The sequence below is a fragment of the Trichosurus vulpecula genome, chromosome 8, assembly GCF_011100635.1.
Source record: "Trichosurus vulpecula isolate mTriVul1 chromosome 8, mTriVul1.pri, whole genome shotgun sequence".
Lineage (NCBI taxonomy): Eukaryota > Metazoa > Chordata > Mammalia > Diprotodontia > Phalangeridae > Trichosurus > Trichosurus vulpecula.
The window spans coordinates 54,535,495-54,562,632 of record NC_050580.1 but is presented as its reverse complement, the minus strand read 5'-3'; the positions used below and the strand labels follow the sequence as shown (position 1 = coordinate 54,562,632).

At 45.6% G+C, this 27,138-nt stretch overlaps 1 protein-coding gene across 1 annotated transcript; it reads right to left on the bottom strand.

Moving 5' to 3' along the window:
* Positions 1-23,975: 23,975 nt before the first annotated feature.
* On the bottom strand, positions 23,976-26,259 carry DDIT4 (DNA damage inducible transcript 4). The gene is made up of 3 exons (XM_036734303.1): positions 26,107-26,259; positions 25,686-25,963; positions 23,976-25,360 (listed from the first exon to the last, which is right to left on the bottom strand). Exons 2-3 carry the CDS (start codon positions 25,888-25,890, stop codon positions 24,867-24,869), a joined length of 699 nt encoding a protein of 232 aa, XP_036590198.1. The 5' UTR covers positions 25,891-25,963; positions 26,107-26,259; the 3' UTR covers positions 23,976-24,866.
* Positions 26,260-27,138: the final 879 nt, after the last annotated feature.

Below are 27,138 nucleotides of genomic sequence, written 5' to 3'. Positions count from 1 at the left end.
GGCAGGCTGTGGTTCCCCAGAGAGTGCATGGAAACACATATATGAAGTTAGAGGGAGGGGCCTTAGAAGTCCCCAAGTGCAACAGTTTCATAGATGAGGAAGATGAGGGACAGAGAGATGGATTTGTTTGTCCAAGGTCATGCAGGTGGCAAGTTGCAGAACTGGAATTTGAACTCTGGGCTTCTGATCCACAAGGCTTTCTAGCTGCGCCTCCCCTTTAAGGAATCCAATAGCCAAAGGCCTCACTCCAGTCACCCCCAAACACAAATATGTCAGAACACATTCCTGGTTCTTTATTCTGATTAAATGCCTGGGCCTTTCAGTAGGGAAAGAGCTACTTTATCAGAGAATCAATGATCCAGAGAGTTTTACTTTGCCCCTAGATCAAAATGTGGGGGCCCAAGACAAGACAGTTCACCAGTGAGACCTCAGTTTCCCTGACTGTGGAATGGGTATGATGAACCTCATCACCTTCTTCTGCCATTGGAGAGGATAAGGAAGAAGCTAATAAATGCCCTGACAGACCGGACGTGACTGTACATGAGATTAGCTCCAGTCCTGCCTTGGGGCAGAGAAATGGACCTGGTGACCTTTTCTTCTTGCTACCTAAGGAGTTAAGAGATTCTGTGAGAGGCAGAACTTCCAAAGCCTGCTTGTCTCAGCCTCCCACCTGAATGCTGCCTATCTTATCTCTTTGGACTACATCAAGCCAGACTGCTGATTTCCCAAGGGGATCTGGAGTCAGGTCTCCACAGGCCTCAGGATCCTTGGACTAAGAATGGGAGTCTCAGGCTGGAGTCCTCACATCGGCCGCGTGACCTTGGGAAAGTCAATTAACTTTTCTCATCCTCAGTTTCCTTATCCGTAAATGAGGAAGGTAGAGCAGATGGTCTCTACCAGATCAATGCTCCTATGAGCTCTCAATATTCTTTGCTTTGGATGTTGGATTCTGGGCCAGCCGATAGCTTGATTGAGTTCTCTAACCTTTGATAGATCCCTTCCCCCCTCATTCTACTCCCCATCATGAAATGCCCTTTCCGTGCTTCCCTTATAGCCCATGACTCTTCCTTACATAGCTCCATGCCTGGCACAGAGAAGGGAACAAGCATTTATAAAGCACCTACTATGTGCCATGCCCTGTCCTAAGCACTTTACAAATATTTTCTCATTTGATCCTCAAAATAACCCTGTGAGGTAGGTTCTATTAATATCCCCATTTTACAGGTGAGGAAATTAAGGCAAACAGAGGTAAAATGACTTGCCCTGGGTCACACAGCAAGTGTCTGAGGCTGAATTTGAACTCAGGTCTTTCTGATTCTAGGCCCAGAGATCTATTCACTGTGCCCACCAGCTGTCTCGAGCTTAATAAATACTCTACCTATTTACCTATCTGTCTAACTCTCTGTATGTGTCTATCTACAAATCTGTCCATCTGTCTCCAGGGGCATGCTCATAAATATCTCCCTACCTACATTCTATCTATCCATCTATCCATCCATCTATTTATCTATCCATCTATCTATCTATCTATCTATCTATCTATCTATCTATCTATCTATCTATCTACTTACCTACCTACCTGTCTGTCCATCTATCCGTCCATCCATCCATCTATCTATCTATCTATCTATCTATCTATCTATCTATCTATCTACCTGTCTGTCCATCCATCTGTCCATCCATCCATCCATCCATCTATCTATCTATCTATCTATCTATCTATCTATCTACCTACCTACCTGTCCATCCATCCATCTATCTATCTATCTTTCTATCTCTATCTATCTATCTATCTATCTATCTATCTATCTATCTATCTACCTGTCTGTCCATCCATCTGTCCATCCATCTATCTATCTATCTATCTATCTATCTATCTATCTATCTACCTGTCTGTCCATCCATCTGTCCATCCACCCATCCATCCATCTATCTATCTATCTATCTATCTATCTATCTATCTATCTACCTACCTACCTGTCCATCCATCCATCTATCTATCTATCTTTCTATCTCTATCTATCTATCTATCTATCTATCTATCTATCTATCTATCTATCTACCTGTCTGTCCATCCATCTGTCCATCCATCTATCTATCTATCTATCTATCTATCTATCTATCTATCTATCTATCTACCTGTCTGTCCATCCATCTGTCCATCCATCCATCCATCTATCTATCTATCTATCTATCTATCTATCTATCTATCTATCTATCTACCTATCTGTTTGTCTGCCCATCTATCCATCTGTCCATCCATCCATCTATCTATCTATCTATCTATCTATCTATCTATCTATCTATCTATCTATCTACCTATGTATCTATCTATCTGTTTGTCTGCCCATCTGTCCATCTGTCCTTCTGTCCATCCATCTATCTATCTATCTATCTATCTATCTACTTGTTTGTCCACCCATCTGTCCATGCATCCATCCATCTAACCATCCCTCCATCCCTCTATCCCTCCACCCACCCATCCATCTCAGTTTGAAGCTTACCCATTTCAGGAAGCCTTGCCCTAATCACCCCACAAAGCCAGTGAATGTGTCTTTATGACCCATCCTGTCAGTGAAGGAGAGAGTATTGTTTACTGGAAAAAGCTCTGGAATCGGGGTTCAAGGGTTCATGACTCCTAGCCCTACCATTTTTTTTTTGGTATAAAAATTTTTTTCCATTGACAAGCATTTATTTTTTCCTCCTTCCCATCTCTTCCCATGGGAAAAGAAAAAGAAAACCTTTGCAACAAATATGCATAGACAAACAAAACAAATTTCCACTTTCAGTCATGTCATCTAATAGCTGAGTGACCTTAGGTGAGTTACTACTTTTCTGAACTTCAGTGTTCTCATCTGTAAGATGGGGGTGATTATTTGTACCAACTACCCTAGTACAAATGGGGTCAAGAGGATATAACGAGCTAATGCATGTCAAAGATTTTGTCTCTCTCCCCTCCTTTCCCACCTCCCCAACCAAACCAAACCATAATACAGAAATCTTCCTACAAGAGAGCCCTCAGCCCATAGTTATGACCAGCTGACCAACCTGTGGGAAAAGGAATCTTGGGTGACTGGATCTAGCCTCCTGGGTTTCAGGCAGCACTATGACTGGCCTGCCCTGGGAGTCTTTTCATTGGCCTTTGGAGTACAAAGCCTACCTGTTTGTGTGAGTTGATCCTATGGAATCTGCCTCAGTGGCACAGGGTGGGTAGAGAGGAGACAGAAGAGCATGGGCACCCCCCTTCCCCCCCATTCTTTACAAGGCACAGCTGGGTCAGGGAGGCTTTGAAGAAGTCAAGCTAAGGGAAGGGAGGGGAAAAAACGCCTTATCTCCAGCTAGATAAAGGCTCCCTGTGCCAGAAGGCCTGCTGATAGAAGCCAAACTGGGTAAACAAGCCTTTTGCACAGAGGGCAAGACCAAGAAGGGAGGCAGGTTTTCTTCCCAGCAATTAAAAGGGTTTAGGAAAGCTGAGCAAACCATGGGACTGGCTGCTGCTACAATGGCCCCCCAGGAGTCAGGATGGGGAGCCAGGGGCTTTGCAATCTCTGTTACCATGGAAGAAGCAGCTGTCCAAAAACCTTCACAACTGAGAGGAGAGGGAGTGGGAGAGGAAGTAGGGGAGAGATAGAGAGACAGAGGGAGAGAGAGACAGACAGAGACAGAGACACAGAGATGGAGACAGACAGACAGACAGACAGACAGACAGACACACACACACACACACACACACACACAGAGGGAGAGAAGGGGAGGGAGAGAGAAACCAAGACACACAGGAGAGACAGAGAGACTGACAGAGACAGAGACAGTGACAGAGAGGGCAGAGACAGAGAGAAAGAGACAAAGAAGAGAGACACATATAGAGGGAGACATGGAGAGACAGGGAAGGAGGGTGAAAGGGGGGAGGGAGACAGGGACAGAGACAGAGAGACAACAACAGAGACAGGGAGAGAGGGAAAGAGGAGGGAAGGAGAAAGGGGGGTGGGAGAGAGGAGGAGGGAGAGAAAGGGAGAGGGAAGAAGGGAGGAGAAGAGAGAGAAAAAAAGAGAGAGGGAGAGAGATGGGGGCAGAGACAGAGAAAGGAAGGGCTCTGATCCTCAGAATCTTTTTATTCCTAGAGGTTTCAGTCTCTGTTATTTTAAGAAATAGGATTTCTTTGAGCTACTATATATTCATCTAAAAAAGCCCCAAAGTGAAAATAATCAGTGGTCACTACAGTTGGAAGCTTGTTACCATGGAAAAAAGCCCTCATTTGGTGACTGTTTCCAGCTCTGCCCCTTCGTATCATTACCTTGGAGCAGAAGGGGACTTCAGAGGTCATGGGTCTGGGCCTCGATTTTCTCATCTGTAAAATAAGGGATTTGGACCCCCTGGCCTCCAGGGTTGCTTGCATCTCTAGCTCTCACGATCCAGAGATCAAGGTCCGACACAATGTGTTAGCAGTGACAGAATGTCCAGGCACAAAGCCTGCTGTCTTACCCTCTTTGTGCTGGAGATTTCTTCCCAGAGATTCTAAACAGTAAATGGACATTTATTATTATCATCATTTTCAGTATTATCATTATCGGATTCATCCTCCATATTTTTCATGGAGGACCCTTCCCCTCAGAAAGTTCAGAGAAATGAGAGAAGTTGTTCAAGATGACACAGCGAGTCAGTGGGAGAACCAGGAAAGCTGATCTAATCCTGTAGTAGGGAAAGGGTGCCAGATTTGGAGTTGGAGGACTAGGGGTCAAAACTAAGTTCTGCCTATTCGGTGACCCTGAGTGACTCCAGTCTGGGCCTCTCTGTGCCTTAGATTGGAGAAACCGTCCTAGGTCCAAATCTACAATCCTATTATTTAGTGACTGGGACCAGAGAAGCATTGAAAAGTTTGGCCCGGAAACCTGGTTCACCTCCCCTCCTGTGACGCATCCCTGTCTGGGTTAGAAGGATCACGTGAAGTTGCGAGACTGTGGTTTTTTTGACTGAAGTATGTCAGTCCCGTTTCTCTGGGGTAAACCACAGTGTGCTGGTGACAAAACAATTATTGTACAATGTACTGGAAAGGAGGGGCTAACAGACTGGTTAAGCCATAGCTATGCATGGTCTCCCCAACCTGCAGAGACCTTGCCTTGGAGAACGTCCATCAGGTCAACGGAGGAAAGAGAATCCCAGCATCCCCAGCTGGCGACCTTGGACAAATCTCTTAATTTTTCTGAGCCTCATTTAGGGTATTGGATTAGATCAGGCGCCCATCACTGCCTCATATCCACTGATGGCCTTATGTACACCATTCTTCTGATGAAACTAGACAAAGATTCTTCCCTCCCTTTGAAAGGTAGTGACATAGCTGTCCAAAAACATGCTTAATATTTCATGCAGTAAGACATAGACAAGCTTTCAAAGCGTCAAGGTACCTTTGGCAGGGTCTGGTGAAGCCCCCTTCTCAGAATGTTTTTTAAATACATCAATAAAATCCATAGGATTTCAAAGGAAACCAATTATATTAACATGTAAACAGTTATCAAAATATTTAAAAAAAAAAAAGCTCACAGACCCCAGATTAGGAGCCCCTAGCCTAGTTCTCTGACTTCTACTACCCTCTCAGATCTAAATCAATGATCAAGGTAATAACCAATAATTAAGATGATTATCTGGCCTTGATGACTTACAGGAAGAAGGAATTTATTACTTTGGGGGTAGCAACGTTTAGACAGTTCTAATTGTTGAGAAGTTGTCCCCTACTTCCTTTCTGTCTAAATCTGTTGCTACTCTCTGCTCGTTAGAGCCAAACGTTAAAAGGGGCGAGACTGGGGTCTAAAATAGACTTGGATTTTTCAAAATCACTTTGAACTGAGTTTACTCAATAATTAATAATATTCACACTTCTGCAGACAGAAGTTTCACCAAGCACTTTCCTCAGGGCTAAACCATGAAGCAAGCAGTATTAGTACTATCGCCCCTGTTTTACACATGAGGAAACTGAGGATCAGAATGTTGAAGGGATTGTCTCAGAGTAATGGCACCAGGACTCAGACCTGTATGTCTCCAGACTCTAGCAGGAGAATGCTTTTTGAGGAAGCTAGGTACATGGTTCAAATCCTATTTTTAAAAAATATTTAGGGGCAGCTAGGTGGCACAGTGAGTAGAGCACCGACCCCGGAGTCAAGAATACCTGAGTTCAAATATGACCTCAGACACTTGACATATTTACTAGCTGTGTGACCTTGGGCAAGTCACTTAACCCCAATTGCCCTGCCTTCCCCCCTGCAAAAAAAAATTTATTGATTTGTATTTTATTTTGTATTATAATTATATTATATAATAATATATTGCATGTAATAATGTCTTATTATATAACGTTATAAACATTATATTATTTATTATACATTTATTTATTTTTAGTTTTGGTTTTTAACACTCCTTTGTATAAGATTTTGAGTTCTGAATTTTCCCCTCTTCCTCCCTCCCCCGTCCCCAAGATGGCATGCAATCTGACATAGGCTATAAAGTATAATCATATTAAACATTTCCACATTAGTCATGTTGTGAAAGAAGAATCAGAATAAAGGGAGAAAACCTTAAATCCTATTTTTGCCAATTACTTCCCGTGTGACTTTGGGCAAGTCAGCTTTTCTGGGCCTCAGTTTTCTCATCTGTAAAATGAGGCAGTTGAACTAGATGTCCTCCAAGTACCTTTCCAATTCTATCGGGCTGCGGTATTTTTAAAAATAATAATAGCTGCTATTTCAATTACTTTTTAAAAATTTCAACTGCTTTTAAATATAAAACTCATTCCGCCGATTATTTCATTTAAGGTTCCCCCCACAGCCCTGGGTCCTATAGGTCTTGTTACTGTCATTTTAGAGACGAGGAAATTTAAGATCCGTGAGATCAGGTGACCTCCCCTGAGTCCTTTGGGGCAGCTGCCCCCGAATCTAGCACTGTCCCATGGCCCCCGATGGCCTTGCCCACTCCGTTCTTCCTCACGAGATCGGGCAGCGCTCCTTCTCTGCCTCGGAAAGGTCTTGATAGCGTTGTCCAGGAGCGCGCTTAAGACCGTCCAGCAAGACGCGGCTGAGCTGCCCACGCACGACAAGCCCGCGCCACCTCCCCGCCTCCTTTCTTAGGGCCAGTCAGGCCCTCCACACTTCGAAGGCTCGGGTTATTGCTGTATCCTCACCACCCGAAAGGCTCGGAGCAGCGGGACCATCACTGACCTGCAGTTCTCCTCTGTCGGATCAAAGGTTCCTTCCTGGGCTTTTCCCTGGAGTTTACTACCCTGCCCCGTGGGGACTGGAGATGGAGCTAGGAAGTAAACCTTGGGTGAACTTCACCGGATCCCACAGTGGCCCACTCAGGAAAAGTACAGCAGAAACCTAAACGACTTGGGGAGCAATCCTACTTTTGGGATGGCACAGGAGAGGGATTGAGCCAGCCACAGCCTCCCTGGGAGGAATGACCTTCCTTTGTCAGAGAGTACAAAAAGCCTTGATATTGAACTTCAGTTCAAATCCTGTCTTTGACACTTCATAACTGTGTGACCATGAGAAAGTTATTTCATCTCTGAGACTCAGTTTCCTAATCTGTAAAGTGAGAGTAAATCCCCTGTAGTACTGACTTTCCAGAGATTGTTGCAAATATCAAATAAAATCATGAAGGGAAATTCTTATAAACTTTAAAGTGTTATGTAAATGAAAGCCTGGAGGCGGCTAGGTGGCTCAGCGGATAGAGCACTGGGCCTGAAGTTAGAAAGACCTGAATTCAAATCCAGCCTTGGATACTTACTGTGTGACCCTAGGGAGGTCACCTAACCTCTATATTCCTTACTCCTCTGGAGAAGGAAATGGCAAACCACTGTGCTATCTTTGTCCATGGAGCCACAACCGAACAACTACAAATGGAAGTTATTATTAATATCTAATGCAGCCAAGCAGCTCCTGCTGTTCAGCCTGAGAAATATGGGTCCTTCTTCTCTCTTGGGGATTGCTGCCCGTCATAGGCTGATCCTCCAACTGTCACGAGATACTGCCGGTCTTCTATAACTTAATTTTAAAAAATGACTAGACCTTTCACATGTATAAAGCACTTTATGTATGTTATCTCTCAAGAGTTTCTCCATGGCTGTTGACATGAGTTCATTCACTTCCATTTACTTTCTCCTGTGGAAAAAGAATGGGGGAGATCCCCACCAGGCACAAGAAGTCATAAAACCGTAAGCCTTGGAAAAATTAAATCAGAGGGAATGTGGGTGAGATAGTGAAATGATTCTTAATCTTCTGTTCTAGTCTTCCGGCCTCTCCTCCTCTTTCCTTTCCTTCTCCCCCTGGCATTTTAGCATTTTATTTTCAGAATTTATTTTCAGAAAAAATCAGCATGTATTTTTTTCATTTATGCATCTCAGAAGCATTTATTAAGAATCTACATTATGCATAGGCTGCTCCTCTCAACTTGGCCTCCATGGTCAAGAGCTGCTTCTCACACGAGGCCTCCCCATTATTGGCATTGTTTGTATATTTGGCTTTTACTTATCTTTATATGAGTTTCTACCCAATAGAATGTAAGCTCCTTGAAGACAAGAATTATTTCATTCTCTTTCTACCTCCAGCATCTTTCTCAATGTCTGGCATATAGTAGGTGTTTAATAAGTGTTTGAATGAATGAATGTTGAATAAAATGAAGGCAAGATGGTTAGAATCCAGCTAACCAAAGTACAGACATAAGAAAGTCCAGCTTTGTTCTGGATATTTCTAAGTGAATTAAGACCCTAAGGTGGAGCAGGGAATACAGCATGGGACTTGGAATCAGACTTGGGTTTAAATCCCACCTCGGACACTGCCTAGATGTGTGACCCTGATCAAGAGTTAACCTCTCAGTTCCCGTTTCCTTTTCTATAAAATGAGGGGGTGGGAATCAGTAACCTTTAACTTAGTTCCTTTTCAGTTTTGCGTCAATGATTTTCTGGCATAAGTATAATGACTTTATGAGGAATTTGTTCCTGAAATATTTGGACGGTGCCCTTTATAACTAATCAAGATAACCGCGTGGCTTAATTTTCTTGTTAACCTGAATTAAGGAGGTTTGTGAAAGTATTTCTATTAAGTCAAGCCAGCAAGCACCTACTCTGTGCCAGGTGCTGTGCTAACTTCTGAGAATACTGATATAAGCAGAAAGACAATCCCAGCCCTCAAAAGGCTTACATTTGAAAACAACACATAAAAGGAAGCTGAAAAGTTGGGGGAGAGGGGAGGGAGAGAGAAGGGTGCCAAGATAGGGCACAGTGGAGAAAATCTGGAGAGTCTGGAGTAAAACCTGGCAAGAAATGGCTGGCTTGGGCACTTTCCTCAAAATGGAAGCTCTGGGAGGAACGAACTGATCAGAGAGGGGACCAAAGGGCAGTGTGAAATTCCAAGGTGAGGAGGCCAGGGCAGACTGAACTAAATGGTCCTGTTTATATATTCTAAATCTCATTGTATATTAGTAAATTTTTATTGGTGGTTTATATCCTTCAGTGAAACTTCTGGTGCTTTTTATTCAATAGAGGTAAGATTTTTATCCTCTTTAGAGTACATTTTAGATTAAGAACTATATAGAATCTGTTCACTGCCACCTTGACTAACTAAAAAAAAAAAGCTGTTCTGGAACCCTTATTTATGATTACAGTATCTGGTGATCTCAGAATTGGGAATCGGCCTCCGAGGACACTGTCTAGATTAACCCACCCTGGAATGAAGATTCCCTCTACATCATCCCCAAACAGATGGCCAACCAGCCTCTGCTAGAAGAGTCTAGGAGAAGCTACGACCATCTTCTTCTTGACCCATTCTTCTTTCTAGGTTTTCATGACGCTTCTCCTTCCTGGTCCTCCTCCTACGGTCGGACCAAATCTTCTCATCTTCTGGATCTTCCTCCAGGTCATGCCTACTAACCATGGATGTCTCTCAAGGCTCTGTCTTGGTCTCTCTTTTCTCTTTCATCTACACAGCTTCACTTGTTAATCTCATCAGCTCCCATGATCGTCTCTTTGCTGATGATTCTCAGATCTACTTATCCACCCTCACCCCTCTCCTGATCTCCAGTCTGGCATCACCAGCTGACTGTTAAACCTCTCAAAGTGAATGCTGGTAGAAATATTAAGGCAGAAATATTAATATTGAGGTAGCTGGTGGCTCAGTGGATAGAATACTGGGCTTGGAGTCGGGAAGACCTGAGTTCAGATCCGGTCTCAGATACTTCCTAGCTGTGTCACCCTGGGCAAGTCACTTAATCTTTGACAAAATGGATCCACTGGAGAAGGAAATGGCAAACCACTCTAGTATCTTTGGCAAGAAAACACCAAATGGGGTCACAAAGTGTTGATCATGACCAAAACAACTGAATAATAACAACAAAACATTAAAGTCAACATGTTCTAAACTGAACTCATAATCTCCCTCTCAAAAACCTCCCTTCTCCTAACTTCCTTGTTACTGTTGAAAGTGACATCATCCTCCAAGTCACCCACGCTCATCATCACTGAGGTGTTCTGCCCAGCTCTTCTCTCTGACCCCACACCCCCACCATGTCTAGTCTGTTAGAAAGCCTTGTCACTTCTACCTTGGTCCTATCTCTCATATATGCCCTCTTCTCTCCTCTGACACTTCCACCACCCTAGTACAGGCCCTCATCAACTCATGCCTGGACTATGGTAATAACCCACTGGTTGGTTTCTTTCCCTCAGGTCTCTCCCCACTTAGTTGTCAAACTGATCTCCCTAAAGCCTGGGTCTGATCATATCTCCATCCCTTTCTCCATCCAATAAGCTCCAGTGGCTCCCTATTACCTTCAGGACCAAATTTAAAATCCTCTGTTTGGCTTTTAAAGCCCTTTATAACCTGGGCCCTCCTACCTTTCCGGTCTTCTTACACCTTACTCCCTATCATGGGTTCTGTGACCCAGGGACTCTTGCCTCCTTGCTGACCTTGAACAAGACCTCCCCCTCCTCACTCTGTATTTTCCCTGGGGCTGCTTCCCATGCCTAGAATGCTCTCCCTCTTCACCTCTGCCTCCTGGTGTCCTTAAAGGATCAGTCCAAATATCACCCATTGCTCCCCGAAGCACCTTCTCTTTGAGGTCACCTCCAATTTAGCCTGTATGTACTTTGTTTGTACCTAATTCCTCTCATGTTGGGCTGTCCGCCAGATGCCCCCTCCCATCCCTTTTGTGTATCCCTATGGATTAGAGCAGTGTTGGCACACAGTAAGCACTTAATAAATGCTTATTGACTTGATGTGGCTTCCATCTGACAGCACCTCAAATACTTGGAGATAGATATCATGACCCACCTCCCCTATTAGTCTCCCAGGTTAAATATCTCTAATTTCTTTACCTGCCCCTCACATGAAGAGAACTTGGGGCCCTTGATTATTATGTTTACTCTTCTCTGGACAGTCTCCCAGCTTATCCAAGTCTTCCCTCAACTGTGGGACCCAGAACTGAACACATTCTCTAGGGCAGACTACATACACACACACACCCCCATACATATATACACGTATGTCCTTATTACATACACATATATGTGTTTACAAACATAACTATACATATAAATGCATGTGTTTGTGTGTCTATGTGTATGTATACATATATATGTAATTTGTATATAATACCCAAACTCTGTATTTCTATGATAGCAGCAGGCTTAAGTAACAACCAAGCATCTGAGATTGTGAGAGTTTCCTTAATTTTTCTGTGCCTCAGTTTCTCTACCTGTAACCTGACTCTCCCTCCCCCCCGCAATATGGCTTCATAAAGCTGCATCAAGGAAGCCAGGCCTTTCCAGAGGAGTGAGTCCCCTCTCTGAATCTCTGAATCCTTGTTTTCTGGCCAGTTTCTGTTAACTTGCTTAGCTCATTTAGAATCCTGAATCATAGACTATGGAAGCTAGAAGGGACCTCAGATCTTCCAGGCCAGGGCTTCTAAGCTGTTTTGTATTGTGGGTCCCTTTGGCAGTCTGGCGAAGCCTGTGGCTCCCTTCTAAGATCTTTTAAAGTTAATAATTGAAGAAAATGATACATTTCAATTAGAAGGTAGTAAAAATAAAGATGTCATTTTTTTCCCTATTGAGGTTCACAGACCCATTGAAATCTATCCATAGACCCCCGGGGAGTCCATGGGCCCCCAAATTAAGAGCCTCCAATCTAGGCCAACACACCCATTTTACAGAAGAAAAACCTAAGGCGCAGAGAGGCCCAATGTCTAGTCAGTGGTCTTACAGCTGGGGAGTGGTAGAGGTTGGATGAGAATCCAGGTATGCTAACCCTCAGCCCCAGGACTCAGTGCCCCTACCCCACCTCTCCCCAAAGTTCATTCATTCTTCCAAAGTGCTTTCCGTATATGACTGCATTCTATCCTCACCCACGTGAGGTAAAGGCAGTGGAGCTTCGGGCTTGGGAGGGGGAGGGGAGAGGATTAGGGGTAGTTCTCAGCTGGGGACTCCAGACACCAAGTACAACCATCCTCATAGCCTGTCAGGAGGCTGTGTGGCATTCATCACAAGGTGGGTCCAAGAGGGACTCAGGGTTCCTGGATGCAGAGGTGGTCAAGGGTGACTGAGGCTGGGGCTGAGCAGCTGTGAACCTGTTGGCCTAGGCTCAAAACTACTCAGCTTTCAGGTGAGTGTGAGAACTCTGCCCTCACACTCACCTGGGACCTCTTAGGCCCTGAATCACAGGGGCAGAGGGTTACATCTAGAACGGTCCTTCTGTTGTCTAACTGAAGGTTTCGTTCTTTTTCCTGTGGGGAATTTAAGGCCCAGATATACTGAGTCACCCAAGTAATTAATAATAATAACAATAATGAGGAGGAGGAGAGCCCCCCCCTGGGAAGTTGTTATTACCTCTGTTTTACAGAGCAGGAAAGCAAAGCAGCTAATGGTTAAGTGACTTGCCCACCCAGCTAGTGAGAGTCTGGGGCAGGGGATTTGAACTCGGGACTTCTCGACTTCAAGCCCAGGCCTTCTGACTTGATTAGCTTCTCTAAGGCCTGGGTTATTTCCTTGTTTTTGGTGATTTCCAGCCTCACCTACTTTCATGGGGCCTGGTTAATCAATCATCTCTGGCAGGAGCCTGTGCCAAGGTACAGATTAGTAATTCCCTGGTCACCATGAGTTTATCTCACCTGACTTCTGGCTTCTGACTCAGGTTGAGTCATCCATCCCGCATGTTCTGCTTGGTTTCTGCGAAAGATGATTTGTCTACTGGTGGTTGCCTAGTTGATGAGAAATTATGACCTTCAGAAAGTGATTGGTTCTTCTCTACCCTCCCCCATTTCACTAAAATTGCTGCATAATACTTTACATCATCTAAGGACCTCCATGGAGACGGGGGTAAAAGGCAGCAGGAGGTGCCCAAGGCGGACATCTCACTTCACATAAAGAAGGGAAATCTCATCCCTCCCTGGGACTGACTGCATTCCCTCTAGAGCAGGGGAAGCCTTCTAGAGACAATCTCAAACACCCCCTTGCCTCTTAGCTCAGATTATATGATGCTATTGCTTTTTTTTTTAAAGAAAATAGAGCTTTCCTGAAAAGGAGAGGAAAGAACAGAGTCATGGGAGACAGACCTAACATGAGGAGCTTAGTCCCTCCATGAATCCAATCTCACCCTCACAGCCTCTCCCAGGGGGAAGAAACAGGACCTGAAAGCCCCATGACACTTGGTTGAAGTCAGCAATGGGGATCACTCCTTAGGAGGCATAGGCTCCATAGAAGATCCATGGACTTTTCTAGTCTCAAGAGAGGCGTGAACACACCTGGAGTCATTTTTGAATCATTCCCCTCCTTCCTTCTTCATATCCTGTCAGTCACTCAGTACTGGTGAGTCTTCCTCCATAGAGATACGCAGAAGAGCACGAACCAGGTGTGGTACCCAGGCTTTCTGACACACCCCAGAGCAAGCATTACCATTGGCCTTTCCCCTTCCTCCTCAGGGAGAGGGCCAGCAGGAATGTTCATCACAGATGCAGGCCTATGGTGCTACAGTGGGAAATGTATCAGCCCTAGCATCAGAGGATCTGGGTTCAAATCCTACTTCACAGTCTCCTTGGGCCTCAGCTTTCTCATCTGTAAAATGAGATGGTTGGATTAGATAGCATCAGAGATCCCTTCAAGCCCTGGACCCTAGATCCTATTATAATATCTCCTATCTATCATTTCCTTTGCGTCTCTGCTGCTATCATCCTAATCCAAGCTCTCACCGCCTTCTACCCAGACTCCCTAAGAGTGGTTCCCCCATTCCTGTTCCAATCCATCCTGAGTGTCCCTGCCAGATTCATCTTCCTTAAATATAGCTTTCACCGTGTCACACAAACCCACAGAAACTCGGTTAAAAGGGACTGTCTAGCAGCCACACCTCCCCCTCCTGTGCTCAAGAAGCTGGTTTTTCTTTTTAACTCAAGTGTGGGACTTCATATTGATCTATATATTACATCTGGTTTAATGTGGCCCCATGTCCTCCCCAGTCAAGATCTTTTCAGATCCTGTGTCTGTCATCCCACAGGTTAACTCTCTCCCAACTTAGCATCATCTGAAAATTTTGAGAAGCATTCCGTTTATGTATTTTTCCAAGTCATCGATAAAAACATGAAACACCACAGGACCAAGCAAAGGTCCCTGGGATGCTCCACTAGAACGACCCTTAACCTTAACATTGTCCCATTAATGAGCATTCTTTGGATTTGGTCATTGGACCATTGTTTGTGCATACTGTGGTCACTTATCCAGTTAGCTCATAGAGGCTTCAGTTTTCTCATTTGTATAATAATAAAGGGGGTGGATGGGACACCTCTGAGTTTCCTTCTAGCAAACTCTGCTGTCCCATGATCCTACTATACTTTGCTCTTACCCATAACTCTCCGTCTTATCCATAAGGAAAGTATAAAAGGTTATTTTTCAAATGCTTTGATGAAATATAGCTGAGCTATAACTATGGCATTCCCTTTATCCCCTGTCCAAAAAGGGGGACATGAGGCTAGCAGAAGATGATACACAGCTCCTTCACAAAGCCATGCTGGTTCTTAGTAATCATCGCTATTCTCCTTTCTAAATACTTGAGAAGGAAGTTTCACAAGAAAATTCATATAATCATCTCATACCATCATTTGCCACGACTATCAGAGAATGAGTTCTATCTTCTTCACAAGAAATTCCCTGGCTCAAAAATGCTCATTGACTCCCTGTCAAATCTAAACTTGTCTGCCTAGCTCTGAAGGCCTCCATAATCAGGCTCTGTTCCACCTATCCAAATTTATTCCCCTCTGCTCTCTAGCACTCACCTTCTAGTCTAATTAGACTGGGCTTCCCAATGTCCCAGGAAGATGCTCTAATATCATTTTGACCTATATGCCTTTACTTATTGCAAGGTTGTGAGCTGCCTGTGTACAACATGTATATCCACATGGGTTGTCTAAATGTGACTCATGGGAGACATTGATAGATATGAACTCAAGTCTGGACAGCCCCTGAGAAGAGGAGAGCCAGCACAAAAGCTGGGGAAGAGGGGCAAGAGAGCCTTCAGAATACCACCAGGCAGGGCACTCTTTACTCCAGTCTCTGAGGGAATATCAGACTAGACGTATCTATCTGCCTCCCTAAAGAGTACCCCTCCCTGGGTCAGGGGTACAAAAGATTCAAAACAAAAGCCACTTTCTTGGTCTTTCTTAAGTAGGGAGAGGTACCCCAGGCTGAGACCTTCAGGTTTAACTCCTTCCCACTAAATGCTAGTTATACAAAAGACCATCACAAATAGTAAAGACAGTGAGTAAACCCATTTATCCAAGCAAATGGAAACAGAAATCAAAGGTGTTCTACAGATTAAAATATATCGGAAAATACACGAAGTGAATGAACTCTTTAGATGGCAATGAGATGACATCTCGGCTCAACCAAGAAAGAGGCGCCAAACTCAGCCAAGGTAAAATGTCTCCCCTCTTCCTCTTCTCTCCTCCTCCTCCTCCTCCTCCTCCTTCTCTTCTCCTCCTCCTCCTCCTTCTCTTCTCCTCCTCCTCCTTCTTCTCTTCTCCTCTTCTTCCTTCTTCTCTCTCTCAGAAGTCTTTTTTTCTCCCAAGCTCTTGAACCAATTCTGCCCCCATGCAGGAATACATCGGAATTCTCCAGCAATCCTGAGTCACCACCTAAGCAGCAGCATGCAAAACACTCCAGGCTTAGATGGAAACCTAGGTTACAATCTGTTGTTTAGGTTGCAGGTGGTTGTTTAGCCCTCATTTACTTACCTCCACTTTGGACTCCCATCACAATTAGAGTCTGTAACTTTGAGAATGACCTATCATCCTTTTATTTTCCACACTGTTTAGTATTTCTTCTGTTTCTTCTATCATGTCCAGCACAGGGCTGAACTGCATACTTTTCAATGAATTGATCAGGAGGAGGCTCAGGGAAAACTGGGAGACCCAGTTGAATGGAAAAGTCCTTCTCATGATGAAGTCAAGCAAGCAACATTTTATTAAGTGACTACTATGTGCCAGGTACTGTAGAACTAATTGCTGGGGACATAATGACAAAAGAAAAACAATCCCTCACCTCAAGGAGTTTATATTCTAATGGGAGAGACAACACATACATATATAAGCATATACAAAACACATATAAATATATTCAAAAACATATAAAGCAGATCTATGGTCATCTTAGTGGGAAAGGCACTAGCATATGGGAGCACCAAGTTGCTACTTGAGCTGGTCTTTAAGGAAATTAAGTATCCCAAAAAGCAGAAGCAGAAGCAAGGCAGGGGAGCATTCCAGGCCTGAGGCACAGCCCCATGGAGAAAGCCCTAGGGATGGGAAATGGAGCATCACCTGTGAGTAAGAGCAGGTGGGCCAGTGTGGCTAGACCATAGAGTTCATGGAAGAGAACAACATATAAGAAGGCTAGAAGGGTAGAATGAGACCAGATTGTGAAGAGCTTTCAATGCCAAATGGAGGAGGTTATATTTGATCACAGAGATAATAGGGAGTCATTGTACAGGGTGTCCCTAAAGTCTGGACACATAGGACATCTCATTAACATCTCATTAACCATTTCACCAAAGACTCTGTGTTATTCAGTGACTTCTTTTTCTGGGGTATGCTAAAGGAGGAGGTGTACTCAAAATCACAGATGCAACACACTTGACTGAACTCATAAAGAGTGTATGTGCTAAAATTGAGGGCAATGTGGAGTTATTGCATCAAGTTCACACGAATCTTGCAAAGCGCATCAACTTTTGCATTGCAAATGATGGAAATCATATTGAAGATGTTATTTGTTAATATTCCAATTAAATAAAATGTTGTTGAAAATTTCATTCATTTCATTTCTTGAAAATATGCATTTTTGCCTATGTGTCCAGACCTTAGGAACACCCTGTAGTACACAGAGTAGAGGATGATGTGGTCACAGTCACACTTGAGGAAACTTATTTTGGCAAGTGTGTGGAGGATGGTTTCGAAAGGGGTAAGACTTGAGGCCCAGAGCCCAATTAGAGGGCTATTGTAATTATTCAGGCAAGAGGTGATGAGAGGCTGAATCATGGATATTTCTCCTTGGTCCCTTTCCAGAACCAGGCTATCTCACTGAGCATCCAGTACTTGGCCTGGTACTGCTGAGTAGCCCCACATAAGAAAGGCTGGAGAGGGAGGTGAAAGGAAAGGTGGGATCAGCTGCTGAGTTTCCTCTCTTTCCTACTTCCTGAATCTGTCCTCCTCGTAAAAGCATGCAGAACGTCATCAATATACTTACAAATATTATTTCTTTATTTTTAAATTGTTTTCACTTGACAAGCATTTCTTTTTTTCCCACCCTCCCTCCATTTAAAAGAAAGAAGGAAAAACAAAACCCTAGTATGACAAATATGCACAATTATAGACTCAATTTCGACTTCAAAAATCTTCGGAAAATGGACCTCAGAGAGTATAATAAAAAGTTTGCACATGAAACTGCAAATCTACTATGTATAACTCACTATTCTTTTTATACACACAACAAAGTTATCACGTACAAGGAGTAGCATCCCAGAAAGAGGAAGTGACTTACCCAGAGTCACACAGCTAGCAAATAATAGTAGAGCAAAGATTTTAAAACCAGAGTTCTTTTCACTTTAGGTGAATGATCAAGTGAATGAGGGAGAAAATGGAGGTATGAAACAAGGAGGAAGGAAACCACCATCCAAGTCTCAGGAGCCTATTTGGCAGGTGGCTTCCCCCACTTTTATATGATGAGGTGGGGGGTGTCTTGTTTCTCCCTCACACCTACATGTTCTGAGATGTTGTCAAGGACCAGGAAGGAAATGATGTAGCTGGGTCGCAGCATGGACTTGTCTGACTTTAATGAGCCACTTTCTAATTTATTATTTATTTTTTAAAGAATCCTTTTTGATTATAATTACAGGGTCCCTTAATGATCTATTAATTGGATCTTGTTCTTTTGCTTCATCTCTTAAAGGCCTCCTACTGGGTTGGCCTGGCATCTCCTAACCTGCACTGGGCCTCGGGGGATGTGTCAGCAGAGTTTAACTCCGTAGATCCAGCCAGGGCTGAATCTCTCTAAGTTGCAGCAGCCTCTGAAGTCATCACCACTGTCTTTCAGTAGCCTTCTGGTTGGTCTCTCAGCCTCAAGTCTCTCCCTACTCCAATCCATCTTCCACTTCTGCTGTCAAATTGATCTTCCCAGAGTATAGATCAGACTGAGTCACCTTCCTATTCGATAAACTCTAGTGTTTCCCGATGGCCTTCAGGGTCAAATATAAAATCCTCTGTCTGGCTTTTGAAACCCTTCACATCCTGACCCCTTCCTATCTTTACATTTTTCTTATACTTTTCTCCCTTCCACATCCTCTAGGGAAAGTGTCTTTATTGCTATTATTCAAAAAGGCACATTTCTCTTTGCCTCGTCTCCTTTGCCTTGAATGCTCTCTCTTCACCTCCATCTGCTGGCTTCCCTGGCTTCCTTCAAAACCCAGCTCAAATCCCAGTTTCTATAAGGAGGTCTTTCCTGGTCCACCCATCCTGCTAGTAGTGCCCTTCGTGTATGTACAGGGTATTTTGCACGTAGTCTTTCCCCTTTAGAATGTAGGCTTCCTGAGGGCAGGGACAGTCTTTTGCCTTTCTTTGTATCCCCAGTGCTTAGCACAATGCCTGGCATGTGGTAAATGTTCAATAAATGCCTATTGCCTGAATGATTGTGTCAAAGGCCATTTATCAATATGATTGTTGCAGATGTAAACATATCTTTTGAGCAAAGCATGTGGAGATTATAAAGCAGTCAGTTCAGCAATCAACATCATTGCTTGAGGGACCACCAAGTGGAAAGAAAACTGGGCTAGCTAGCTGGAGTTCTGGCTCTGCCATTTACTAGCTTTGTGGCTTTTGGTAAATCACTTAACCTCCTGAGTCTCTCCTTCCACATCTATAAAATTAACCCTACAATATCTTCACCTCCCCCAGCTTTTGTAAGGATCTGAGAGAGAAAGCATGAGATAATGCTTTGTAACCATAAAATGCTAAATAAATTTAAATTACTATAGCTCACTTTGCACCCACTTTGCAACCTAGCCCTATGTGAGATGCTCTGGGATGCACAGATATATGAGAAAATTCAAGGGAGCTTACAGTCTGGTTATGGTGATAATTATATAATCATACAATTGGAGGTCCTCTGAAACACCCTCTCCCTGATTGCTAATTCCTTACATCTATCCCCAACAAGTCATTGATTGAAGAACTCTAGAAAAGGCGGAAGACCTCTAGGACAGGTTCCATAACCCAAATTATTTTTGCATCTCTCTAATTGTTAGAAAAGTCTCCCTTAGGTCATGCTGAAATCAGACTCTAAACCACTGCTAGCATAGTTCTACCCTTTGAACCAAGCAGAAAAAGTCTAATCTCTTTTCCAGGTAAGAGCCCAAATACTTGAAGACAGCTAGCATGTTCTTGTTAAATTTTCCCTTCATTCTTTGCTTTTTCAGCCAATCAACCTGTGGCAGTGTCTCAAGAGCCATCCTTCCCGCCTGTCTCTGGATGTCTTCTAGCTCATCAATATCATTTCTAAAGTGTAACACAGAGACCTGAGCACATTACTCCATGTATAGTCTGACCAGGCCAGAGTTAAACAGGCCCACTACCTTCAGCTCTCCGGATGGTTAATGCAGGGCAAGGCCGAATTAACTTTTCTGGGTATGTCAACTTATTGACTCATAATGAGCTTGGAGCCAATAAAATCACCAGATTTTTTTTTCAGAACTGCTATACGGTGATACCTTCCCATCTCCTACCTGTGATGTTGATTTTTTGAACCCAAGTTCAAAAGCTTTGCACTTATTTCCATTAAATTTAATCTTTTATATTTGCCCCAGATTTCTAGCCTGTCAAGACATTTTTGGAACCTAAGTCTATTATCTAATTCTATCTATCCTAGCTTTGTGTTACCTGAAAATTTGATTAAAAAAGTCATCTCTGGACTCTTTTTTGAGTCACTAATAAAAATATTAAATAACACAGCTTCAAGCACAGATCTCTAGGGCACTAAGACCTTCCTCTAAATTGACATTGAACTAATTAATGACTACTCTTTGCTTCTGATCATTGGATCACCTCCAAATCTATCTCACTCTAACATCTAGCCCAGATTTCTCTATCTGGTCCACAGGAATGTGGTGATAGTCCACCAAATATTTTCCTGAAATCTATGTAGACTGCATCTATAGAATTTTCCCAATCCATCAGTCTAATGAGCCTGTCAACTAAGGTATTATGGTTAGTCTGGCATATCCTGTTCTTAATGAAACCATACTGGTTCTTTGTGATCACTGCTTCCTTTTCTAAATGTTCATTAACCAACCCTTTAATAATGTAGCCTAGCATTTTGTCAGGAGTTGGAATCAAGATCATTGGGACAACATGGTAGGTATGAGTATAACCCGTACACGAGGCAGTAAGAAGACTTGATGGGAAGAGTGGAGAATATATAATAAGGAACAGTAGAAAATAAGGTCAGGCAGGTCAGCTGGTACTAGACCATATGTGTTCTTTAAAGCCAAGCAGAAAAAATTAGTAATAGGTGGCCATTGACTCTTGAGGAGGAAGAAAACATGATTATGTAGTAATTGGGAAGGGTGGGAAGGTGAAGATGACCCAATTAATTATACGGGCCAAATGGAATGATTGTATTTTAACAAGGAGATTGGTTAGGTCAGAAAATGGAATTGTAGAATTTTAGAGCTAGAAGAAACTGAAAATTGTCTAATCCTGTCCCCTTTTTACATTTATGTGGTGACGGGGAGGGAGGCCAACACTGGCCAACATATTATAATGGGAGGTATAATGCTATAGTATGAAAGCTCATCAGCTCTGAAGTCAGAGGACCTGGGTTCAAATTTTGCCTCCGAATCCTACTATTCTATAACCTTGGGCAAGTCTCTTAATATTCTAAGACCTCAGTTTCCAATGGGGGAGGAGGATTGGGGTAGATGGCCATTTAGGTCCCTCCTAGCTCCATAGTTATCAAATGAGATAATATTTGTAAAGGATTTTGTAAACCTTGAAGTTCTAGATGAATGATCCTTATTTTTGTTGTTATTAGTATCTCTTTTTGAAGTAAATGGGTAAAGTTGGGCCTGACGACAGGTGAAGAAGAGGCAGGATCTTTCTAGGCACCATTAAATCTCTGCTCAGAATTTAGCCCAGAAAGGAAAAAAATAATAATCTTCTAAAAATTGAATTGAATTCTAAGCTTTCCCCCTAAGGTTGTTTCTGGTTTTTACATAAAAATAACCCTCTATTTTTGAAAGACCCTAGAGCAGGCTGGCTCAGGCCTTGACTAGCTTCTTCTCACATCACAAAGGAAGCATGATTAAGGAGAGTTTCCATTTGGAGGATGAAGGGGGCCCGTTATTTCCTGAGACTTGGAATAATAGCACCCCACACTTCTATACTGCTTTACAAAGTTATCTCTTAGCAACAACCCTGTGAGAAGTGTAGATGAGGAACCGGAGACTCAGTGACTCCAAAGTCACAAAGCTGACAGGTGTCAAGATAGAGACTCAAACCTAGGTTTCTCTGGCTAGGACTTCTCTCCTACCCTCTCAGACACTGCTAGTGATGTGTTTTTTTTCCTAGGAGAGGCAGACCAGGCCTGGGGTGGGGGGGTACAGTTGAGAGATAGAGGCCCAGCAGTGCTTCTGACCGCCCCCCCCCCAACCCTTAGGCTTTCTTTCTGCCCAATGGGGCTAAAGGGGCTTGCTTTCCAAAGAGCCTCAGTAGCTTCCTTGAAGGTGAGAAGTTACTGCTCACACAGCATTTCAAAGGCATTAGGCTATACAGTTCCACATAAACACCAAATATTTCTCTTCCTAGGACAAGACACAGTTCTTTCTCTGTCTCTCAGGGCCTAGTGAGCACAGCTGTGAGCCTTGGCCCCATCCCAGCATCCCTGGAAAGCAGCATGAGCTAGTCCCTAGAGCATGCCATTTCCAGGGACTGGGCCTGGCTTGTGGGAGCTTTGCACAGCCCCCAACCCATTCTAGGCCTGGCTTGATTTCAGGAAAGAGAATAAGAGGCAGCAGCCAGCCCGAGGGGAGGTGACTTGTTGGACTGGCAACCTGGCCTTCAGCTCTTGTAGAATGCTGGTCTAACTGGATAAAGATGCCATCTAGAAGCATGGGTCAGGTAGGCATCTGGGACAGTTTAAACTAGAGGCAGGGGGGCATAATCTAGGAAGAAGAGACCTCAAGGGAAGGCTCTGGGGAGGGCTTCGAGATCTCATGTTACTGACCTCATTTATCCCAAGAACAATTCATGCTTGAAGCCACTTCTCCATGCCCAGACTTGTTACACATTGGGAGCCATACAAAGAAAAAAGAGATTGACCCTGTCCTCCAACAGCTTGGACAAGACTTGTTGGGGAGAAAATGCAAGAACATAGAGGACACTAAAGGTGGCATGATTGGTTCAGCCCACTACTGTTGGGGAAAGCAGGGAGAGATTGGTTGGGAATACGGTTTGAGAGGACCTGGATTCGCATCTGTACTGCCATGTTACTGTGTGACCTTGGGCCTCCAGTGTAATTAGGCTGGGCATTAAGGTCCATTCCAGCTCAAAGCTATGTTTCCATGTTGGAATATTTGTAAATTGCTTAGTACAGCGCCTGGCATGTAAGAGCTTAATAAATGCTTGTTCCCTTCCCCATTGCCCTCTAAGGATCCCTTTCCACTCTGCTGCTACAACCTTACTGAGGATTGGGGGAATTTTTCAGGACTTGGAAGATTAGTAGGATTTTAAAAGTGGGAAAAAATAACTTGGTTGGGTTGGGGAAAAGTGGAAGTAAAATGAGCAGATGAGATTGGGAGACTGGGATTGACATTGCTGAAGCCTAGGTTCCTGGTGTGGGGTCACAGGATTGAAGAGGTCAAAGGCCTCTTATGGAGAGTCTAGAAGGAAAGGCTTGATCTTGATTCTGCTGACTGGGGGGGAGCCGCTGAAGAAGTCATTGACTTACCCTGGTAATCAGCTTCATTAGAAAGGGGCAAAGAAACAGACTTTTTCCATCCTACTAATGAGCCTGTCTGGAGTTGAAGGAAGAACCAAGCGAGGCCTACTTGTTTGTTGTCTTTCCAAATAAATTCCCCTGAAAAACTACTAGGAAGATGCTCACACCTACCCAGGACATTTTAGCCTAGGGACTTTGAGGTTAAGCCCTCCCTCAGGAAATGAGCTGACACCTATTCATTAAGTATTCCAATGGAAGGATTTCAATCTTAGTACCACCAGACAGAATTTAGGCTAGTTACCTGGAGAAGCTCCTGGTCATTATCTATGTGGAGAGAACTAGGGAAGGGTCAGATGCAGAAGTGCGCATCCCAAGATGGAAAAAGGTTACCACTCTGTAGCTAAGACCCCCCTCCAGATCTTCAGACCCCTCCCTCACCCACCTTTGCACCAGTGATTTACAAAGGACAATCACATGTAACAAACTTGTTTTTATTAGAAAAGTAAAAAATATTGCATAGGTCTTAATACTTGAACATCAAGTGTATTCACGTAAACGGTTCTAGATGGAAGCCCCATATGGCACTACTTTGGGGAGGGGGTTCCAGCCCCCACCATCTCTGCTTGGCCCCAGCACCCATTCCCCCCCCTTCAAGTGTCAAGATCTGCAGAAATCCCAACACCCCAACCCTTCCTGTGTTCTTACATTCGTGTGAGTCTCTAAGATAGCTGCCTAAAAACAGGTCAGTAGTAGTGAAGCTGATCCAAAAACATACACACTTGGCCCCTTCAGACCCCGGCTTTAAGTCACACAGGACAAAAATGACAAAGATCCTCTATGAACTCCCCCCACCCCACCCCCACCCACCTTGTTAAACACAAGCACACATACCCCTTTTGCAAATGGACCAGGACCAACACAGCCCAGCTGCTCAGTTCTGGTCTCCACAACATCACCACCCCACTACTTATCATCTTCACTGTCAGTAATAATAACATAACAATAAAATAAGGAAATTCATGCTACATATCAGTTGGGAGAACTGTGGCGGGCCCCTTACGGCATCGGCTGATCGCCTCCTCCATCCTCCCCCATCCCCCACTGGGGAAGTTAATACCTCTAAGGAGCCAGCTCTCCTTTCCCCAATCAGCCACCTGCACACACCTCAGGCCTCTGGGAACCTTCCCCCAAAGAGAAGGCGATCCTCCCACTCTAACCTCTCCCGCAGTGGCGGCTACAGTCAGTTTTCCACAAAGGACGCTCCATCCCCTCCCCACCTCAGCCAGCTTGCTGTGTTCTTAGAACGGCCATTCCCCCTTGCAGACTGTCCTGTGGGTAGGGGGCAGGAGGCTGCAAGGCCGGGCTCTCAACATTCTTCAATGAGGAGCTGCTCTGAACTGTAGAGTTTCTTCTTAATGACCCGGAAGCCAGTGCTCAGTGTAAGGGACTGGCTGAAGCCAGGAGTGAAAGATGACGGCCCGGCGCTGAAGAGTCCCTGGATCTTGGGCCAGAGGCGAGAATCCAATCTCAGCACCAAGGTCAGCTGGAAGGTGGGCACCAGGCTGGGGTCCACGGCCAGCTGCTCCACACTGTGGCAGCTCTTGCCCTGCTCCACGCAGACGTCCAGCAGGGCACCCCGGAGGCCGCAGGGCTCGCTGTAGGCCAGGCGCATCAGCTCCTTGCCCACCTGGGCCACCAGCTGACTGGGCATCAGAAGGCGGGCTGGACGCTTGCTGCCCAGCTTGGCCTGGGCCAGGGTCTCTTGGAGGAGCTGCATCAGACTGGTACAGAGGTGCTCGTCCTCCGGGTCGCTGAGCAGGTCGAAATCGGGCAGCGACACCTCATCCATGTACTCTGTATCTGGAGAGAACATTGAGGAGGGTGAGCTCAGCTCCCGCAAAGCAGGGACAAAGTGAGAGGATGAGAGAGGGGCGGAGCTAGTTTCTCTTGTCTAAAGAGCCAGAGAGGGCTCCGGTCATCGCTCAAACCCCGCTACCTTCTTCCTCGGCCTCAGTTTCCCCCAATGCCATCCGAACCCGAATGCCACCCCCTTTACAGAAGGCAGGGCCACGAATGGCAGCCAAGCGGGGCTCCCGGGGTTAACCCTTTCGGCGCTGCACTCCCTCCTGGAGGCCCCCCCGCCCCCCTCGGCCCGTTTTCTTCCTTTCGCTGGGATTCAACTTACCCTCCTCGGGGCCGTAGCTGCTGTTGCTGCTGTCTAACGACTCGCAGTCGGAGCTTTCCAGACTCGCGCAGCGGCCAAGCCCCTCTCCTCGGGCCGCCGTTGCCCAGGCCGAGCGCTGCTGCTGCTGGTCCGGGGTGGATGGCCGCGAGGAGTTGGAGGAGGAGGAGGAGGAAGAGGAGGAGAAGCGATCCCAAAGCCCTGGCATGGCTGGCACCTTTTGCCGCTGCAGCGTTGGAGGAATCGGGATCAGGTTCAAGGCACAGGTCGGGCTGGAGGCGCTGCAACGGGAAAAGAGCACAGAGGCGGGAGGTCAGTCTGGGGGCTGGCACGGCGTTACCCCCAAGGGGACGGATGCTTCCGACCCAGGGGACGGTGGTCCCAAGCGCCCCCCGCCCACCGGACGGAGCCCAGGAGCACTTACCAGCGAAGCCTAGCGAGTGCCTCGGGGATATCACCGGCCGGAGAGCGCAGCCGGCGGGTGGCTGAATGGATCAGGAGACCCGAATTCTGTACAATGAGAGCGAGCAAGAGCTGCCCAGGCTTGCCCTCCCACTCCACCCTCCCCCCCTTCACCTCTACTAGCCCGAACCCCGCGGCTGCGCCTATTATATCGCTTGAGCGGAACGAGACCACGCCCCCTCGCCCAGCCAGAGTCCGGGGCCTCCTAGCGGCCCAATCTCGACCCGGGAGTGTGGCCCTGATAGACCAATGAGAGCCGGGCGCACGTTCGCAACGTTCTCTCCTGCCCGGTGACAGAGGCCGGGGCCCCTCCTCCTTTCCTCTCCCCACAGCAACCGGTGCTCTCCGCTCCCCCCGCCCCGCCGCCTGAGAGCGCTAGCCACGCCCCCTCCCGGTCCTGCTGCTCCCCAGCCGCAGCTGCCAAGGTCCCCGGGGGCAAGCTGGGCCTGGGAGGATCAAGGAAAGACTTGTTTATTATAGGGTCCGGCCGCTGGGACGTTGGGGAGATGGGGATCTGGGACTGAACTAGGGCATGGAAAGGGGAGGGGGGTGATGACCTCCGCCTTCACCTGGGTGGAAGATGGGGTGGGGGGGAGGGCGGAGAGGAGAAACTGTTGCAAAGAAAGCAGCTCCCGGGAGCCTGTGCCAACTGCGGTCACATCTGGGTGCAGGGGTGGGCGTTCGTGGGAACCCGGCGGGGACACTGATAAGCGGCTGAACTCAGCGCATTTTAACCCTTCGAGATCCTGACCTGCCCGCGCCCGCACTTCTGCCCCCACCCCGGGCTCCCCATTTTTCTATCAAGGCAAAGGACGGTGGGGTGCAGGGAGATGGGGGATGCTCTCCTTGAGGGGGGTGTAGCTCTTTGTGTTGAGCTAGAGGGGGAAGGGGAGTAGGTGTCAATCAGCATCCCAAGCCGCCCCTTCCCCCTCCCCCATATTGCACACCCCTTCCTTACCGGTAAATATGCCCACCCGCCGTTATATGGCCGCTG

Bases quoted from the DNA above. Each gene is read 5' to 3' on its own strand.
- DDIT4 (XM_036734303.1), bottom strand. From the start codon at position 25,890: ATGCCAGGGCTTTGGGATCGCTTCTCCTCCTCTTCCTCCTCCTCCTCC. The intron at 25,361-25,685 runs GTAAGTTGAATC...TGTTCTCTCCAG, and splicing joins CAGCTACGGCCCCGAGGAGG to ATACAGAGTACATGGATGAG.